The 21,330-nt window shown below is 46.9% G+C and overlaps 1 protein-coding gene across 4 annotated transcripts in view; it reads left to right on the top strand.

Annotated features, from left to right (window-relative positions):
* The window catches only part of HBEGF (heparin binding EGF like growth factor), a 115,020-nt gene that overhangs the window by 77,970 nt on the left and 15,720 nt on the right, over positions 1–21,330 (top strand). For all 4 annotated transcript variants that reach the window (XM_085617901.1, XM_085617902.1, XM_085617903.1 and 1 more), the window contains one exon: positions 5,284–5,458. In XM_085617901.1, coding sequence (XP_085474027.1) covers positions 5,284–5,458 — 175 coding nt within the window. The remainder of the gene's footprint in view (positions 1–5,283; positions 5,459–21,330) is intronic.

Raw genomic sequence — 21,330 nt, forward strand, 5'->3', positions numbered from 1 at the left:
TTGGGACCTTTATAAGTATTTAGTTATGCAACTGTTGCATAGCGAAACACTTATAAGGTCCCAAAGGCGAGACCTATTGGCTATGCCAATGCTTGTTTTTCTTCCGGCTCAGCTATTCAATTAGGGCCCCTCTGAGGGTATGGGGTACACAGCCCCCACGTGCGTCATTCCATTTACCCCAAACCTTAACCCATTTCCTAGGGCAACCTCTGTTAGTGTAAACTATTGTTTCTGCCACCATACATGTGTCAATGTTTTTTTCCCAGTCCTTGTGGCTAGGGGCCACTGCAGCTCACCAATTTGAGCTAAATTGCGTTTGGCTACAATCAGCCATAATGTCATCCAAACTTTCCCCATTGCTGTGATATTTGATTCTTCCAAAATATTCAGGATGCACCATTTTGGCGTTGGGGTTGCCGGTGCATTCCATACCTCATTCATCTTAGATACCACTGCCATCCAATTGAGTTGTATGATAGGGCATTCCCAAATAATATGAAAGAAGGTGCCCTTTTGATTGCATGTTTGGCCACGGTTCTCAGTTGGTATTCTACCCATTTTCAAGAGTGTGGTGCAGGCATAGTAGACCCTGTTCAGTATCTTAAATTGGATCAACTTGAATCCTGCCTTGATGGCAACCCCTCTAGGTGAGGCTAACGCCCCCGACCATTCATCATAATCTAGGCCTCCTACGTCAAGTGACCATTTTTCCAGTAATTGTGAGTGTGTGTCAGGTAAGTTATTTGTTAGTTTTCGGTATGTGATCAAGGTTGTTTTTCTAGTCTTATAACCGTCAAGCAGTCTTGTCTTCGAGTGGGTAGCAGTCTGGCAGGTCTTCTACCGCGGAGATGGCTGATTACAATGCATGTCTAATTTGCAGTTATCAGAAGAGTTCGAAGTCTGTCCATTTATATTTCCTCTGGAGTGAGTACTATACCCCGCACCCACAGGTCGCCGATTTTTGATAGGCCCATGAGGCCCATTTATCGAACCCCGGGTACCTTCCCAGTGTCCCTACGGCCTTCGTGTCCCACAAAGGGGTGGATTGCGTCAGTTTGTGTTCCCATCCTAGCGCTTTATGGGCTATGTGCCAGATTTTAATTATTATGTTTGTGGGGTTCTGTTGTGGGTTTGAAGGCGACGTATACAAAGCCCTCTTAGGTGTCCCCCGGGATGCATCATCCAACTGTCCATCCGGATCGAACGTTCATCTTCCAGTAGGTATACCAGTAGTATCTTTGTATGTCGGGTTGATCGATTCCTCCATCCTACCACCTCATGTGTTAACTTTTTAAGTGTGATCCGTGGCTATCCTCCATCCCAATGAAGTGCCAGAGGCTCAGAGTTTATTGCCCTAAAGTATTTCATGGGGACGGAAAATGCTGTGTTATGTAGGGCGTAGAGGAAATGCGTTAGTGCCATTATCTTAAAGAGGGCTGCCCTCCTGAGGATAGAAAGTGGGAGTGATGTTGGACATCTGTCCTCACCCGTTCTAAAGGTGGGAGAAGATTTTTAGGATAGGGTTGGGTCTGTGGTGGCAAAGATTCCCAGGTATGTGAAGCAGTCTGTAGTTATTCGGATTGCGCAATCCTTGGGCATTACGGGCAGGTTTAATTGCAGTAGGTATAGTAACGATTTCCCCCAGTTGATCGTGTATCCAGATACTCGACTGAAGTTCTCACTTATATTTATAACCCAGGCAAGGGAGCACCTGGGCTCCGCTAAGTAGAGGAGAATGTCATCCATATAGAACGATATTCTGTCCTCCCAATGTGGTGTCCAGCCAGTCCCCGCACTATGGGGTCTACACGGATCCATGCAGCGAGTGGCTCCAGCACCAAGGCAAACAGGAGAGGGGAAAGCGGGCATCCTTGGCTGGTGCCGCGCCGCAATGGAAAGGTTCTGGATGTTTCTCCATTGACCACGAGATGACAGCATCTTCCTGTATATTTTGCACCCTGCTGAGCACTCCTGAAATTGAGTGCAGTACTTCTCCATGGCATGAATCCAGACTGGTCCGGATGTACCATTCCGATAATCACTTTTAACAGACAGGAGGCTAGAAGTTTTGCCAATACTTTGGTTTCAACGTTTAGGAGCGATATGGGCCTATATGAGGCACAGTCTCCTGGAGGTTTCCCAGCTTTGTGGATAACTATTATTGTGGCTGTATGCTGGTCACTCTGGAGGATTCCCTGTTCTCTACTTTCCTCCCACATACCCAACAAGTATGGGGCTAGTTTTCTGGCATTATATTTGTACAGTTCTACTGGTAAACCATTGGATCCCAGCGCCTTGCCCGTTTTTAATTCTCGGATTGCCAGTATTATTTCCTCTTGGGTTATGTCCCAGTCGTGGAGGGTCTTATCTGTAGTCGTAATAGTCGGGAGTGGAATTTATTTTAAGAACTCACAGCAATCTTACGAGGTCGCATCCCCAGATGGGGAATAGAGCTGTTTGTAATTTGTGGCAAATTCCTCCGCTATTTGTACTCTCTCTGTTATGTATTTACCCTCTTTGGAATGCATTCCGTGTACCCAGTTATTAGCTTTTTCCCTCCTGTCGAACCAGGCCAGGAGCCTACCAGCCTAATTTCCGATTTCATAGATATGATGGAGAGTCGCCCTTTGCTTCCCTATGGCTTCTTCCCTTGCTAGTCCACGATATTCCATCTGTTTAAGGGCCATTCTATTGGGGTATGTCAGTGTTGTCTGTACTTGAAAGCTAAGCCTTGAGTCTGCTTATGTCTCTTTCAATGGCTTCTATTTGTGCCTTCATATCCCTTTTGTGGCCCACAACCAGGGAGATTTCCTGTCCTCTGATGCCAGGTTTTACGCCTCCCAGAGCACCACTGCAGAGTCTACTGAAGCCTCATTCTCAGTAAAGTATTGTACCGATCTCTTTTTTGTTTTCCTCAGTGTGACGTCGTGAGTGTGGATGGATATGCCGGGACCTAGGTCCTATGCTCACTGTGCTACAGGACTCAAGCAGGACCATAATGATTTTTTTTTTTTTTTTAAACAAATTTTATTAGTTCATTGAACAAAATGCAATCAATCCCCGTCTCCCATAATCCGCCCCCCAGCCAAATCAGGACATCTTGCAATACCCATCCCAGCACATAAGCTACATCTGTACAGCATACACCCCAATAATGTCCGTTCTACTAGGTAGTGCATCCACAGGAGTAATCCACCATGAGCGTGCGAGAGAGCCAAAATACCCCCCACCCCATCCCCCAACATCCCCCCCAACGAGCCCCTAAAGCAGGACCATAATGATGATGCCCAAATAGGCTGAAACTGGTCTGGAGTTATTTGTGTTCAGAGGACGACCTTTTCTGGCAGGCTAGGCTGCATTGTTTCTACTGGAGCAGGACCATGGCTGATATACACATGGCTGGTTCCTGTCTGAGGTAGAATGATGGAAAAAACAATTGATTGGGTTGCGGCCCAGGGTAATCACCAGTGACTAAGTTTAATTCAAGCAATACACCTGTCTCTTTTTGTTATCCTACATGCACTCTAACACTGTTTTACAGGTGACTTGCATTTCCAGCAGGAAAACAAAGGGTGGTGGTATTGAGTCAGAGGCTCAAACAGGTGGGTGCATTGGTGTTTACATAGCTGGATCATGTATTTGGAAGCCTTCATGGTAGCAGAGTGCATTATACATTTAGTAAAAATGATCATGATGAGTGCAGCCCATCCAGTCTTGGAACACCACTCTAGTCTGCAGCCTTCCGGGAAAGGCCATAGGGCCTAGATGGACAGTCCAATCCTTCACCATGTTCAAGCCAGTAGGGGGACTTGCAATTTCTTTAAGACATGTTTTATTGGCATTTTTGAGAGAACGGTATTACACAGTCAAGTACTGTACACCAAGCGGATCAAGGACTTGCAATTTTGATGGTGTTTTTCCGTCTATCATGGTCATGGTACATACAGGTAGCTAAGTGCTTTATACCAGTTGATGTCACTATTGGGATCTGGGGATGGGCTTTTATGTATCCCTCGAGTAGTCTGCAGAATGAAACCTGCATCCGCTATGTGTGTTACTATTATCTGCGTGACCTTACAATCCTATAGCTTTGATTTGGGTCCCTTTTGCGTCTGTGGGCAACTATTTGTGTTTTTTGTATATTCTGAATATAATTGTCATGTTGTATAAACTAAGTAAAGTTCTCTGCTGTAATGCCACTTCCCCTCCATAAAGATGTATGTTTGTGTCCGAAATCCTGAGTGCCTAGTCACTTCATGTAACTATAAAACTAAGGTGCCATACTTTCACATTGTTACAAAATAGCCGTAATTGATGTTCTGATATAAGTCACCATCGGTCACCAAGGCAGGTTGTTGTCCAAGTAGGTACGCTCCAAAGCTATAACTGCATATTCATTTTCCCATCCTGCTTTAAAAACGTTTTTATCTTGTCAATCTTTAGCATGTCTGGCCTTGGAAAAGTTAGTACAGTCTTGAATTAGGGGCTCATTTTCATTGTCCTGGGAATGAGAATGAAAGAGACAAGACCACACCAGTCAGGTCGTTCAACTCTCCTCCTAGTCTCAATTTGCCAAGTTTTTGGCAACACAGCCAGAGCCCCTACGATCCTTCCCTAGAAATTATACTTGCCTTTTAAGAAGAGAGGCAGCAGAGATTTTGTGGAGGCATAACCTTTGTTAGACCTTCAAATGCTGCCCTGGTTTGTCTGTTCTCTTTTTTGGGCTGGCAACCAGGGTAGTATTTGTTATAAGGGCCTTCCTCCTGTTTCCGTCTGCCCCCTTAAGTAGATACCCCTCCACTTCCTCTAGCTTCTCTTATTATGATGCGAGAATGTGACGCCGTCCCTGGATACTGCAGAAAAATCACAGGTGTCCCATCAAGGTTTGCAACATCCAACACCCAACTAGGCCTTGACCTGATGTGGGGAGGAAAGATCCAATCCCATTCCTTTCCTTATGTGCTGTTGCTCTATTCCAAGTAGCCAATGTGGTTTCAGTGTTCCCTATGTCAGACCTAAAAGCACTGGATGTAGGCATGTTAGTGGCAGGCACATAGCTTCTGCTATTGCCTGATCATGGCTGCCCGAGACTAATAGGGCAAAGCTAAGCAGTTGAATTGGCTTGAAGTACACATTAGGAGCGCTGTCTCCTGGAACCACACTGGAAGAGAGCACAAAAAGAGACAGACAAGGTGGTGACCCTGTCCCAGGCAGTAAGGACATTTACTAGACTAATTTCCAATTCGTCTTTATCATTTCTGTTTTTTTGTTTTGTTTTTACAGTGGCTCTCTCGCCAAAACCTGAGATTGTCATTCAAAATAAAGAAGAAAAGAAAAGAAGAAATAAGAAAGGGAAAGGAAAAGGGAGAAAAAGAAACCCTTGTTTGAAAAAGTTCAAAGACTTTTGTATACATGGAGAATGCAGATACATAAAGCAGCTTAATGTTCCTTCATGCATGTAAGTTAATGTACTGACATGTTTTGACAAATGCATGATTTTTAAGAGTTATGCAACACTCATATATTCTGGCTTTTGTTCTAGTTTGATGTTTCAGATGTGACCTGTAGAAGGTGATACATCGCTCCCAAATAAAGCTGATGCACTTTGTAGTATATTTATTAACAATTGTTTTTATCAACAATTATAGAGTCAAATCTGAGCGGTTTAGATTTGGTCTTGTGCTCGCTACTTTAAGATACATCAAAAAGGTAATGGAACAAAACACTGAACAACCCTTTGCTTAACGAAACAACTCTTCAGCTAAAATATTTAGAAATGCATGGTAGAGTTAAAAAGGGATACTAGCTGCAACATCTGATTAAATGTCAGTCATTACCTCCCATCCCTTTACCATGTGGCACTTTATAACACATAATACATCGCATTGATCTTTACAACGTATTGTATTACATCGTTCTGCTTGTGCATGCAAGTATATATAATTCATATAAATATTTTTTCCAGTTGCTTTTCTTGAGAGAAACCTCCTTTTTTTATAAATATATATTTTTTCTTTTTAAAATGGGATGAACACTATATATATGTGTGTGTGTGTATATATGGATGTATCAAAGGTTATATTAGACTGTGAAGAGGTGCATCCGATTTTCACGTGGATGATGTCATCAGTGATGTCACTGACCATGCCATGAATGATGTAATATGTGACGTCATGAGCAGTGCATTGCGGGGGCGCGAGTTATAGTTAGCTGAACTAACTATAACCTTTGGAATTTCTCTGGTTTTGTACATGTGAAATGTCCAGCTACCTATAACGCCCCTGAAACTTATGGTTTTTTCAGTGAATTTCAATGGTTTTTTAAATGCAAATTTCTAACTATACCATCTGTAAAACCTATGGTTTTTTCAGTGAATATATATATCGGCTCGCAGAGAGAGAGCTGCGGGCTGTCGGCTCGCAAAAGCACAGCAGCGTTCTGGCTCGCAGAGGGACAGCTTTGGTCTGACTCGCAGTGGGAGAGCGACGGGCCTGCTAGCAGAGACACAGCTACGAGCAAACGGGCTGGCTCGCAGAGGTAGAGCTGCGGGCCCGAGCTGCGAGCCAACGGGCTGACTAGCAGACGAAGAGCAACGGGCCGACCGGCCTGCTAGCAGAGACACAGCTACGAGCTAAAGGGCTGGCTCACAGAAGTAGAGCTGCGGGCCCGATGGTTCGCTGGCGCAGAGCTGCGTGCCGATGGACTGGTTTCTAAAGGCATAGCCTCAATTGGTTCTGACCATGATATAACACAGATACATCATCCTGTACAATATCAACAACAGACGAAACAATGTCGTGTATGGCAGTTATTTTTTCGGGAATAATGAAAAATGTGGCGGCATCTCAAAGGGTATTCAGTACATTGTGACTGTGTCACAACGTGTAGTTTGCTGTAAAAACGTGGTTTCCTCCCTCACAGGGGAGATTCGATACCTCGATTTGGCCTTCCATTCCAACCTTGAAGGCAGAGTTCGACGAGCTGAGCCGAATAAGAGCCTTATTGTCCCAGAAAGAAGTTTCTCTCAATTCTGTCCTTGAGACTTATGTCCTGCAGGTGGTCAACATGAGAACAGAAGTTCATAATCTTTTAAACACTGATCTCCCACAACATTTTGGTGAGCTAATTCATTCTATTTTCAATGCTTCGCATACAACGGGGCTGGCGCATTTTTTTAAGCTTGTTGGATCCGGCCTTGTAGCGTCTTTTCAAACTATTTTTGGTGTGATCCTTGCTTTCATTCATTCTATTTTCACTAGTGTTTTCGGCGGGTTTCCACTTCGACTAGCTTTGGCTGCCGGACTTTTTCTCTTGATCTGAATGCTCAGAAATGGCTGCTCCACCTGTGCTCGTTCACAACCCAGCCCTACTATAGCTACTTTGCAACCGCAACTTGCCGCTGGCCACTCTCAGCGTGGCTTACATTTTGTCTTTCCGCTATCCCTGGTATACTGGTATAACCAGTGTTCTCATGCATGTCCTGTCCCTTCCAATGGGCATTGGATCTATGCCTCACAAACACAGCGTCACCTGACCCGGATTTTCCTTTCCTGATGAACCCTTTGGTGAATCATGAGCGTGAATGTTCCGGTATTGGTTTCATGGCATGTGCTGCTGCGCTTGGTGTGCTAGTTCAGTGGGATGTATGTTTGGCTGCACATGATTTCCTGCAACAGAGTTACATCGAGTACCACGCAAGTTGCTCTGTTATGGTGCTGGAAGCACCGATAATCAATGAGCACGTTTGCTCCTTCGAATTGCTGATTTGGATGGTGTCTACTTTTTCAGACGAAAATAATGATTTCCTGTTGGAAGCTGTTGCAACTTACTGCTCTTACACACTGATGGATTAATTTGGCAGTGCCACATGGTTTTTTTTCTCTCTCACCATGGTATTATAACATTTTTCTCTTTTCAACCCTGTTGACATTCTTCGCCTACTTCATTTTCCTATATTGGATATCTGCTATTCTTGGCTCAGACTTTTTGGACTCTGTGTTCTACTTTGCTAACTGTGCGTAGGACCGCCCAAAGGGAAGGGTGTCGTGGGGGTTAGAAGGTGCCAACGAACGTTGCTAAGTTAGCATGAGTTCGTACCTTGCAACACAGCCATTTTAGCCGCTTTTTCCACACGACTCTAAATGCATTGGTTCTCGTAAACACTTCTGTTTTCACTGCTTCGCATGGGAACTGTCTACTTTTCACTATTTCTGCTGTGCACGGAGTTCTCGTCTGTACGCCGTGTTAAAGAGCAGAAAACATTGCAGGTTATGCAGCTTTGGCCCGTCTCATGCACATATAGACATAACATGGAACAGACCTCCGCTTCTGACATTTCGAGTGCTTTTAATATTGCACAGGATGCAAATTACACACACTTGGAGAACAATCTTTCCCGAGGAAGAGCTGTGCTTGTCTGGAGATGTAAATCCTATCATATAAGACTTGAGGTAGGGGGTTCCGCTGTCCAAGCCCAGAGGTCTTCCACTGATATAATAAACATAGCTCGTAGCATGGGGAGGGTGGTAAGCGCTATATGGCTTAATCCACTGACATTATAATATACTTTCCCCATTCATACTTTATGCAATTGAAACGATGCTGATTGTATTGTTTTTTTTTTTTGTTTATAAAAATTTTATTGTGCAGATAAAAAGGGTACAAGCACGGGCCTACAACCTCCGGGGCCGGCCGCTAGTATTCAGAAATGATCAAGCAGTTCAAAAAACACTGACTGGCCCACAGGGGCTCCGCTAAATTACAGGAGATCAGACTGCACATAAGGGACGTCAGGATATACCCTTTTTACATAAATATCAACAAAAGTAAAGAAAAACAAAAAGCAAGGCGAAAAACATTGAAAGCGCGTCTAACCACAGTAGAGGAACTCCACACCCGACCACCCTAGGGTGGTCAATAAAAAGGGGGGATCTGAGAGGGAGGGGGGGGGCCACGGGAAAACCAAATCTATACATAGATGAACAAATTAAGCAAGGAACCCTCAAGGATCAGGGGGACAAGGCAACCTCAGACGTATCCACCAGGGGGGGAGAACAGATAGTCCCTCGATACACATTCCACTGACCCCAGATTCTACCCCACGCCCCCGGTTTACCACGAGCCACATACACCGACTTCTCCCTGAACATACACCAGTCCATGTTCTCCTTCCATACGGACACGGTGGGAGGCCGTTGGGAACCCCAAAGCTGTGCAATATCTCTCTTTGCGATCATGTTCCCAAGGGCCGCCCACCGAGCCTGGGCCGCATTATAGTCATTGGGCTCCCACACATTCAGAACACATCGGCGCACCTCCGGCAGCAGAGCGACCCCAGTGACTCGTTTCATAACATCATGCACCTGGCGCCAATATTCCGCCACCTCGCGGCACTCCCAGAGGATGTGGAGAAAGGTGGCACTGAGCCCGCAGCCACGCTTACAGAGCCCGTCATCAGAAAACCCCATCGAGACCAAACGGGGACCCGTCACATAGACACGATGGAGAATCTTAAGCTGGACCAGACGGAGACGGGCCGGGATAGCAACCTCCTTAGGGGATGACAGCGCAGATTGCCAGTCCTCGTCGTCCAACTCAACCCCATCACCCGTCCACGCCTCCCGAAGACGCACCAAGAGATCAGCCCGATTATTTATTAGTTTTTTATAAATCAGGGAGATAGTACTGTCGGGGACGTGTCCATCGAGTATACGGTCCTCGAGAGGCGAAGAGACAGGGACCGTGGTCCCCTCCCCAAAGACCGAGAGCAGGGCGTGCCGAACCTGGGCATAGCGGAAGAACTCCCTTTCACTAAGCTCGTACTCGCTCTGAAGCGCCGCGAAGGATTTAACCGCGCCTTTAACCCATAGGTCCCCCACTCTGCTAATGCCGATCGTATCCCAGTGCTCAAAGCCTTTCGTTGTCCAGAGGCTTCCCAAGCGCTCTGAGGCGAATAAAGGAGTAGCACACGTTAAACGCTCACTCCAGCCCACAGCTACATTCGCCGCCTTCCACACACGTACCGCAATCCTAGTAGGGCCCGTGAGGGTCCTACCGGCAGACCGAGAGTAAAGCGCTCTGTTATAGTTACCGCCGGGAAGCAGGAATTTATCCATCTCATATGCCGGGTTCGAACCAGGAGCGTACGTAGCATGGTTAATGGCAGCCAGCTGGGAGGCCCAATAGTACCTTCTAATGTCAGGAAGCGCGATGCCCCCGTCATACCAGGGAAGAGTCAGCTTTGCCAAAGCGATACGCGCACGACCGTCCCACACCAGTCTCCTCTGCAAACTCTCCACTTCCCTAAAGTAGGCCGCCGGAATGATATCGAAGGAGTTCTGGAGTGCGTAAAGAAATCTGGGAAGGGACATCATTTTAAACAGTGCTGCGCGACCAAGTGGAGACAAGGGCAGCTTACACCACCGAGCCGTATCCACCCTCAAACGCCGGAGGGGAGACAGGAGATTCTGCTCGTAGCGGACCGCCGGATCCAACGAAACGTACACCCCCAAGTATTTAAAGCCGGATTGAGATGTTTGGATCGGAAGCCGAGGCGGCAAGAGAGGAAGGCCACCGGAGATAGGATACACGCAAGATTTGGACCAGTTAATTATCAAACCCGAATTTCTCCCGAAGGAAGTAAGAACATCAAAAAGCACATTGAGCGACTTCCGCGGCGAGGTGAGGTACAAGAGAATGTCATCCGCGTACAACGAGACCCGATCCTCGAAGCCCGGATCCCTCTGATCGAGGGCTCACAGCGGAGCCAGGCAGCGAGCGGTTCCAAGGCGAGAGCAAAGAGCAGAGGGGACAACGGGCACCCCTGCCTAGTACCCCTCCCGAGAGCGAAGGGCCGAGAAACCCGCCCATTGACAACAACCTGAGCCATTGGTCCAGCATAGAGGAGCTTAACCCAACTAATAAATCCCTCCCCAAAGCCAAACTTCGCCAAGACGGCCCAAAGGAATGGCCACTCGATGGTATCAAAGGCCATCGTGGCGTCTAAGGAAACCAATATGGCCGATTCAGAGAAGTACTCCGCCCTAGCGAGGACGCCATGGAGACGCCGCAAGTTGAGCGCGGTATTACGATGCGGGATAAAGCCGCATTGATCCGGATGTATCAAATCACATATAACTCTCAGCAAGCGATTAGCGAGGACCTTGGCAAGGATTTTCGGTTCGGCATTTAAGAGGGAAATAGGCCTATATGAGGCACAGCGGTCTCGTGGCTTACCGTCCTTGGGAATCACAACTATGGTCGCCAGACGCTGGTCGTCGGGAAGGGAACCCCGCTCGAGCGACTCCAGAAACATACGACGGAGGAAGGGCGCGATTTTATCCGGGCGTAGTTTATACAGTTCAATCGGCAGTCCGTTGGGGCCCATAGCCTTGCCCGAGCGAAGGGAACGAATCGCGGTAGCAATCTCATCGACAGACAGGGAGGCCTCCATCTGCTCACGGTCCTCGACGGATAAGCCGGGCAAGGCAATATCCCGCAGCAAGAGACGAGAGTCATCCTCATCTCTATCATACACCGGGGAGTACACCGCCCGGAGGTGGTCCGCAAAACTCTCCACAATCTCACCAGGGTCAGTCACACACACTCCATCCGAAACCCGAAGCTCCGGGACCACACGATTCACTCTCTCCTTCTTATCCAACCAAGCAATCAGTTTACCCGCCTTGTCCCCGGCATCATACAACCTACCCTGCTGCTCCCTATACATGGTCTTGGCAGCGTCAGTGACAAGAGACTTATATTCAAACTGCTTCAGGCTGAGGGCGTGAAGCCCATCCTGAGTGACACCCGTCTCCAGAGCTGCCTCCAGCCCCGATATTTCAGTCTCCAGCTTCACCACCGCCTCATTCTTAACCCTCTTAGCCTCCACTATCTGGGATAGGGCGTGCCCTCGGAGCACTGCTTTGAAGGCTTCCCACAGGGACACTGAGGACAGCACCGACCCCTCATTCTCGAGAAAATACTGATCAATCGACTTAACAAGGCTATCACGAATCTTGGGGTCACGCAAGTACCAAGGGTTAATAGGGGCGATCCGCCCAGCGGACCGTGTCCCGGTGTCAAAAAGCAACCACAGTGGGGAATGATCAGAGATACCCCGGGCCAGGTGCTTAACCTCTCGAATCCGGGCAGTCTGGGCCGCGGGCATAAGAAAATAATCCAATCTGGAGAGACTCCCATGGGCCCCAGAGAGAAATGTGTACTGACACTGTGTCGGATGCATTAACCTCCAACAATCCACCAGACCGAGGGTATCCAAGAGCCCGCCGAGCCACGCCTGGGCAGCAGGGAGGGCCCTGGGCGGGTGGCGATCCAGATCTCCCGAAACAACCGAATTAAAATCCCCACCCATAAGCAAAAGACTGTCAGGAAGCTCAAGCAGCATACGACCCAAGTCTGAGAAAGTGGAGTTCTGGAGGCCCGGGGGAACATAAACCGAAACCAAGGAAAGGGACTGTCCCTCCCACCTCCCAGTCAGGGCCGCATAGCGCCCTCTATCGTCTAGGACAACCCTGGTGATCTCTAGTGGAAGTGAAGATCGTAGGAGAATGCCCACCCCTCTAGAGCCGGTGGTGAAACCGGAATGGGCCACGAGTCGGTAGCCCCCCCTGTTCATGGCATGACAAACATTACCAACCAAATGCGTCTCCTGTAAGAATACCACATCAGGAGTCAAACGACGCAAATATTGCAGCACAACACCCCGTTTGATACGATCCCCCAGTCCATTGACGTTCCAAGACATCAATCTCAACCCGACCCCCCCCCATCCCCTCCAGTAGGTCAAGGGTCCCCCAACAAATAGCGCGACACCTGAAACTGAAACCGAGCCAATACCTCGCCTTGAAACAAAAAACACAAATCCAAACAACCCCTCCCACGACCCCCCCCCCCACCACCCCCCCTCCCGAATTCAACTCCCCCCACCCAGCACCCCTGCGGTCCAAAAAACAACCCCAACTTGCAGTGTGCCTGTCGCCCTAGAAACCCCATTCTACGAAAAGACCCCGGAGGAGGAAAGGGACCCGTCCCTGCCCGCCCCCAACACAGATCATAATTAAACAAAATGTACAAAAGAAGTAGAACCCAGCCGAACAAAACAAAATGTCAAAGTCAAGGACCAAAAGTCACTCGGAAAGAGGCCCGCCACCCTCGGCACCACCAGAAGGCCCAGGCCGGTCACCCCGGTCCGGCAGAGAATCCAGCCAGTCACTCACAGTCGCAGGACAGTCAAAAAAGGTAGTCCGGTCTTCGTATTCCACTCGGAGCCTAGCAGGAAAAAGCATAGAGTACTTAAGACCCAGGTCCCGGAGACGACGCTTCACCCCCTGGAAGCCCATCCGCTGCTTCTGGACAAGTTGGGTGAAGTCCGGGAAAAAGTTAACGGATGAGTTCTCATATCGGACCGGGCCATGTACTCGTGAGGCCTGCAGAATCGCATCTCGGTCTCTGTAGTGAAAAAGTTTTGCAACAATAGGCCTCGGGGGAGCCCCCGGTCGCGGCCGACCGCCTGGGACTCGATGGGCCCGCTCCACGGCAAAGAACTTACTCAGGCCAGTGGGTGCAAGCTGGTTGAGGATGAGATCCTCAACCATAAGATCAACCGGGCGATTGTCGGAGGTCTCTGGAACACCTATGACGCGGATGTTATTGCGTCGAGCCCGTCCCTCGAAGTCCTCCAGCCGCCGGGCCATCAGGTCGTTGGCCGACTTGAGGTCGCCAAGAGCAGTCTGCAGGTCCGACACATCCGTACCAAGGGTGGACGTCCGCAAATCCAGCGATTGAACCCTCTCATTGGTCTTAGAGAGATCCGCCCGAATTAGCGTAACATCAATGGCCACCGTGTCGATTTTACGGGCCAAGGCCTCGTACTGCTTAGCGATGGTCTCCTTGATGCCATTAATGGCGCCCATGATGTCCTGCAATGACAAATCCGGAGGGACGGACGGAACACCACCAGCGTCATCCGGGAGAACACTGGCCGCCCCAGGGGACCCTCTACCTTGGGTGTAGCGGTCCATGTCGTTAGTCTGGACCGGTCCCCCACGTAGGGATGTCTTGGTCTTACGCCTCTCGGGATCCCCCCTGCCACCCATGTTGAACCACACTCGCCGAAGGGGACCACCGAGCAAGCGGCGAAGGGGCGCAGGCGAAGCAGACACGAGCCGTACCAGAGACCGCAATGTGGCGGTGCGAGAGGATCAAAGTCAATGGGCACACTGGTATCAGGCGGAGGCAAAGGCACCAAGCGAAGGCCGAGTGAAAACCCAGCCGCACAAAGCAACTCCACTGTCCAGCCACTCGGAGATCCAAAAGTGAAACCGAAAGTGATGGAACGGCCGCTGGCACAGCCCCGATGCCGTTGTTGTTCAACTATGCCCCGGCTCCACAGTTCACCTTCGCACCGGCTCAGCCATCAGTTGGGCCTCAAAAGTTCAAACCACCATAGATCAGGTCTCCCAGGTCCGATTTGGTTTCTGAAAAAAGTTTAGGGTTCAGCCAACGTTCATCTTCCAGAATCCGACAACCAAGTCAGGATAAAGTCAGGATAAGTTCCGAGGAGCAGCGAGGGTCCGGGGAGCCCTGTGCTCACGCGACCATCTTGGATGCGTGCTAGGCTCCTCCGCTGATTGTATTGTTAACATGCATTTCTTTCCTCACCTTAGCACGTGTACTACATTACAGAGCTCCTTAGTTGAAATAAACATTTTAAACTATACAAAGTCTCTGGTTACTCACATTGTGAACAGGTATGAGGGTCTAAGCGAACGAGTGTCTTGTTCCCACGAATTCTGAGAGGACCTGAGTCGCATTGTTCTAGGATATCTAATCATTCGTAGCTCCGCTGTAGACCGGAGAACGAATAAGATACTATAGCTAGCCAGATAGGGGTTTCTTTGCACTGAGGAGTGTTTTTGGTACATCACAACATACCGAGGTCCTGGTTTCCTGTGATGTGGGGAGCGAGCCAGTGATGTGGGAAGAGGGACCGTGAAAGGGGTATCTCGCACAGACAGAGCTGCGGTATATATTCAGTGTTGCCTTGCAGAGCTAGAACTACGGACCCGATGGCTTGTAGACGGAGAGAGATGCGAGCTGACGGACTGAAGCACAAAATGGCTGCCAACACTTCCTAGTTTCAACCGGTCACAGCCAATCAGCCGCAAGCTCGAAACCCCTCAGACAATCAGATGTCAGAATTCCCAAATATCGATATCTGTCAAATTTGATATTTCTCAAAAACTACTGAATGGATTACACCATTTAAACAAAAGCGTGCTTTCTGGACCAAGACCTTTCTCCCTGCCAAATTTGTCGTAATTCCGTTCAACAGTTTGACCTGTGGCCTTGTCTAAAGTTTCCTATGGAAAAAGCATTGAGAAAACACGTTTTGGGACCCCCCTTTTTATAAGCACATTAAAATCTTCCACAAATGACATCCTGGACTGCGGGCTACATTTTGCATCCCATATATACACTGAAAAAAACAAAGGTTAAAGTAATGTTATAGATAGGTTAAATGTTCAGTAACAACGCAACGTATTAAGCTCTAAAAACACTCAAATTTGGCAGTTCTAGTTATCTCAACTAACTTTGCGCAATGATGTTCTCAATGATGCCAAGAAGAAGTCATGAGTGGTATAATATGTAGGGTAATTAGCAGTGCATGGCGAGGGCGCGAGTTATAGTTACCTTAGGCCATGAGCTATTGTTACTTAAGATAACTATAACTGGTGAATTTCAGTGTTTTTAGAGCTTAATACGTTACTTTGTTAATGAGCATTTCCTACCTATATACCTTTTTTTCAGTGAATTTCTAGATTTTTTAAAAACATAAAGTAATATTTCATTACCAAACGTTAATTCAAACACCGAATGGCAGTGCATGGCGGGTGTTGGCTGAGCCCCTGCAGCAACCCCGCATGCAGTCAACCCCCTCTATGCAACGCGTTTTAGAGGGTGGACCATGTGCCCCCTCCTCTCCAAGCCTTATTTGGCCCTGGGAACCTCATACCCCAGGGCCTTTTTTTATTAAGAGGGCACCATGTGCCACCCTGCTGAACCTTAATAGGCCTGGGACCCCATCCCCCAGGGCCACTAATAAAATTAATGGGTAAGGAGGCACGCATCCTTCCCCTCTCCAGGCTGAATTCGACCCGGGGGTCCGATCCTCCGGGGCCCAGTGCATTTTCTTGGGGGAGGGGGCTTGTGGCTTTCCTCTCCGGGTTGCTCTTGGCCCTGGGGACCTCATCCCTGGGGCATGGCAAATGTTTCAGGTGGGAGGCATGTGGCCCCCCTCCCCAGGCCCCAGCAGCTCCCCGCATCCAGCTAATAAGGCTGCTCTGTGCGGACGGGAGCAATCTCTTGATCTGTTTTCCTGTCCGCTTCACTTCAGTGATGTCATTTGAGATGTCATCAGTGATGTCACTGACATGTCATAAGTGATGTAATATGTGGGTTAATTAGCAGTGCATTGCGGGGGCTCAAGTTATAGTTAGCTCAGCTAACTAGAACTGCTGAATTTAACTGGTTTTGTACAAGTGAGACCTGCGCCTAAGTATAACGTCCCTGCAACCTTCGTTTTTTCCAGTGAATTTTTAAACTTTTAACTAAAACATCCCTGTAACCTTTGGTTTTTTTAGTGAATATATATACATATATAGTTAGGGCCACTGGAATTATTTGATTCTGAAGCTGCAGGGTTTTTCTCATTATTATGCATTTGTCACATAATCCATCATCTGCTGCATAATCTGCAAATACAAGAGGATCACTCACAAAGCGCCTATTAAAGAAAAGACAACCTGTAGAAGAAGTTCTTGCAGCACTAAATGTCTAGCACACACAAATGCACTTTTTTGCTAGCAGCACTATAGATGCAGTCAGGGTGTACAGCCCGAGGTGGTATTTTCTGCCTGTGCCAGAGCATAAACTGTTTAGTAGCAGTGCTTTTCATCAAAGCACACTTTGGTTTGTCATCTTATAATTCCTTTGATGTTATGAAAACGAATCACTTGTGAAAAAAATAGTAAAACTAAATGGTGACTGGGCACTACAACCGATCCTTAGTCCTAGACTTTTATGTTTGGAGAGCCTTTTCATGTTTGGGCAAAAACCAAGATCCTGAAGGCTAACAGGCCCAGCATAACTGCTGTCACTCTTGCAGGCAATGCACTGGTAGAGGTTGAGACCTTCACCTCCCTGAGCAGTGTCATAGACTAGCAGGGTGGCACAGACTCCAACGTCAAGGCAAGAATCGGCTAAGCAAGGGCTGCCTTCATTCAGCTAAAGAACATCTGGAGCTCCAAGGACCCAACGCTGCAAACCAAGATCAGGTTTTTAACACCATCGTAAATTCGGTTCTTCTGTATGGAGCAGAAACGTGGACAATAACAGTGACCAACACAAAGTCCAGACCTTCATTTACATCTGTCTGAGGAAAATCCACAAAATCTGCTGGCCAAACACCATCTGAAACAACGACCTATGGCAGCAGACTTTCTAACTCCCTGCTCACAAAGAAATCATAAAAAGACGCTGGTGCTGGATATGTTGCACCCACCACAAGCCTGTGTTAAACACCACCAAGCAAACCCTGACTTGGAACCCTCAAGGGTAAAGCAAAAGAGGAAGGCCAAGAAACACCTTGCGCCGATGCCTCAAGGCTGACTGCAAAGAGATGGGTTCTACCTGTAGTCAGATTGAAAGAAAAACCCAGGACAGAGATGGTTGGAGAGTCCTAATTGATGGCCTGTACACCAGTAAGGGTAGTAGTAATAAGTAAGCGTCTGTTTAATGAGTTAACATCCAAAAGATAACACTGCCTGGAACAGGGCGTTCCACCTGTGACCAGATCATATGTTATATAAGTAGCTTACATCCTCCCCCGGTCTGTGTTGCAATACTCCTTTTTTCCTCATTTCCTGATTCTGTCCGTTACGTGTGTCTCTGCCGCATGTCTCCACACCCTGTCTTTTTCCTATAATTCCACACCCTTTTTTAGTTATGACAAATCTCTTTTGGTATTTGTGCTTTTTTAATAACTCATAAAAGGCTGAAAGTGATAATAACATCTTTGCCTCATGCGAGCCTCTGTGGATGTTTTACAGCAAGGGGGAAAAATTGAAGATTAAAACTAAAAGAACCATAATCATAGCTGCTGAACTTTTACAGCAAATTAAAACTTGATTCCCAAAATAACTTTGTACTATGGGACACACATTTTTACTTTACCGTTCACGGAACATGCTTACAGGTGCCAGCACGTAAATAGTTTTTGTCTAAAAAAGCTAGGAATAACTGGAGATATCACATGCTATAAGGTCACTTGGCAGCTTTGCATTGGATATGGCTCCTCAGCAGACACTTGCACTCCCACCTTGAGCTCTCCCCGCTGTCTCACATCTCTTACTAACGCTGCGTCACTTCTTACTCATCCTAGCTGGAGGCCATTCTGTGACCTGGTAGGTGTACAACCGGTAGGTGGGGGAGAGAATTAAGGAGTCATGTGTCATATTTCTCAGGATGTTATGATGAAAATCCTTGGGGCAGAGCTGTACTTAAATGTGCTTTTGGTTAAGTAAATCCGGAGATTATAACCACAATTTTAAGCTGAGTGCTTATGAGTCATTTCCCTAATATTTCCTATGTCTGCACTGAACATTCACCAGGTCTCCCTCTCGTGTGTTTCTTTAAATCGGAGGAGCACGTCAAATTTTAATTTTGCATAAAACAAATCTTATATTCAAGCGCCAAAACTATTCTCTTTGTCAGTGGGTGGTGTTTGTAAGTTCTGCTGCAGCGTTGGTCATTGCTGGTGTTTACCCTGTGGTGATAACCCACCCCCTTTCACCCTCCCGTTGCAACTGGAGCTGGGCTTGCCAGCATTCCACAACCATGACACAGCCTGCTATAAAGTAGTATGCTGTAGGGAGACTTCACCGCAACTCACAAGCTGTACGAGAGAACACTGAATGTGACTGCTGAATGGAGGGAGGACTTTGCTGCACCTGCACAATAATCGTTAAAATATAAAGAACTTTCCCAGATAAAGTTAACAAAATAGCAAGAAAAAGTGATGGATTGAAATGCCCAAATTGCTTTCTGGTAATGTTAATTACTCCTAGTCCTCGTACCAGTTGTCACATGAGGTGTATCACACTTCATACACACAGGTAAACACAGGACAGAGTTCTGAAAAGTCAGCGGGGAGCCTTAAAAGGGAATGGAATCCCAGCACCCCTGTGGATTGCCAAACCTTATGTGGAAGGCTGAGTGGTCCCATGGCTGTAGTGTGGGGCATAATGACTGGAGCAAGGACACGTAGGACTACGAGTTATGAAGATTAATTTGAGTAATCAGGCCATTACCTCTATGTCCCTCATAAGTAACCACTTATGAGGAATGCTTAAGCCATTACTTATGAGGAATACCCAAACTAATAGACGCCCTTCGACACCAACAAAAGAAATATATGTAACAAATGACTTACTGCCAAAACTCAGTGATTTATTATATCAAGAAACTCAACATTTTGAGACCGAATGGAATTGAGAAACCCATGCCAAGTTCCTTTTATCCATTTCCAAGAACTAATTAGTCTACAGTAATTCACAAAAGTGATCACAGAAGACCAAGTTGTAGCTCTAGAAATCTCAGCAATAGGCACACCTTGCATTTCAAGATATGTAGTAGTTAAACTTCTGGTGGCTCTCCCCTTAACCCCAGAACAAAGGAGACGCTTTGCTAAAGAGTAGGGGAAGGCTAAAGTAGGCCTACCCGATTTACTTATCATAAAAGTAGAAGCCTGACAACCTTAATTTACCACACCAGAAGTTACAAATACATCACCTTAAGTCGAAAATCTCTACATCTGTGCATATAACTCAAAGTAGGCCTTTTTACATCCATTAAATGTAATAACTCCTCCCCTGGAGAGGAAGGAGGAGGGAAAAGACAGGTAGAACAATTTGCTGACATGCATTTGTAACACTGGCCACTTTTGTCACAAAAGTAGGATCTTTATGTAAAATGACTCCATCATCTGGAATAGTAAGAAAAGGGGCCATCCCGCGCAAGCAGGGGTAATACCTGTTAGGAATTAAATTTATCATCCTAAACAATTTTAAATCTACAGAATCCAGACAGGCTAAAGCTAAAGGAAAACTCTTCAGGAAATCTCCCTCCTTTTAGCCTGGTCCGAGGTTCTCTGCAGGCTCAAACACCCACCCACTGGTCCTTGGTGTTAAGACTGCTAAACTCTTCTGAAAATCTTCTTGCAGAAATTATTAGACATAGAATAGTTCACACTGTAACATCTTTGAGGTGAAGCGCTATGGCAGTAGCATGACTTTAGAGTTAAAGGCTTATGACAATTCTGTATAACAAGATGACAAGTTAGCCACTTATCCTCTAAGACTCTCCTTTCAACTTGTAAGCTGGAAAGGATAAAGCAAAGGCAATCCCTCCACTTCTCTAAGTCTTCCTCTCGGTCACAGACAGGAAAAAGAAACCAGTAGAATGCTGTCAAGCTACCCAGTTTTTGGGTTCCCAGGTGGGATGGACGAGGCTGGCTTATCAGCACATTCTCTTGTATCTTTCCTGTCTCAATGAGGTGGACTATAACTTATAAGTAATGACAAGTGCAAAGACAAGAGACGCGGGCGTAATGTCTGAATTAATCAAAACCATTGGTAAATACCCATCACACAGCCGACTACTCAACCCACATTTGAGCATGTCTTCATCATCTATGTAAACTAACTTGGAGTTTTTGTCAATTAAAATAAATCTGTGTATTGTATACTAGGTTTAATAAGCACAAAATAACCGTTTCTTCGGATAAAAAAGAAAAACAAGAATCCACGCACCTAAGTCAGAAAGTTCTACATATTTAAAATTGCTCATGCGTTAATGCTTAAATGAATATGATTCATTTTTGTACATTATTTATAATACATATTAAATAAGCACTGTAGAGTATTCATGCCACACACCAACTATTAATTTTTCACGCGGCAATCTTCAGCAAAGTGAAATCACACAAGCAACAAGAGCCATACTGATATCATAGGTGGTGAGTGTAGCAAGCACTTGCAGTGGGACGGGTCTTTCCAAATCCCAGGCTGAGCAAAGAGCAATCTTGATGGTCCTGATTCGAGTACAGGTTGATCTCCAACAAACGCAGAGGGCGGTGCTCACTTTCCTATGAGCCTCATTTTGTTGGTAACCTGCAGAGGTTAGATCCTCAAAATTCGCCTGGAGTTTTCTCAGTGATTGTATTTAAATCAAAGCAGACGTGTGCACCCT

This window comes from Triturus cristatus, chromosome 7 (genome assembly GCF_964204655.1).
Source record: "Triturus cristatus chromosome 7, aTriCri1.1, whole genome shotgun sequence".
Taxonomy (NCBI): Eukaryota; Metazoa; Chordata; class Amphibia; order Caudata; family Salamandridae; genus Triturus; species Triturus cristatus.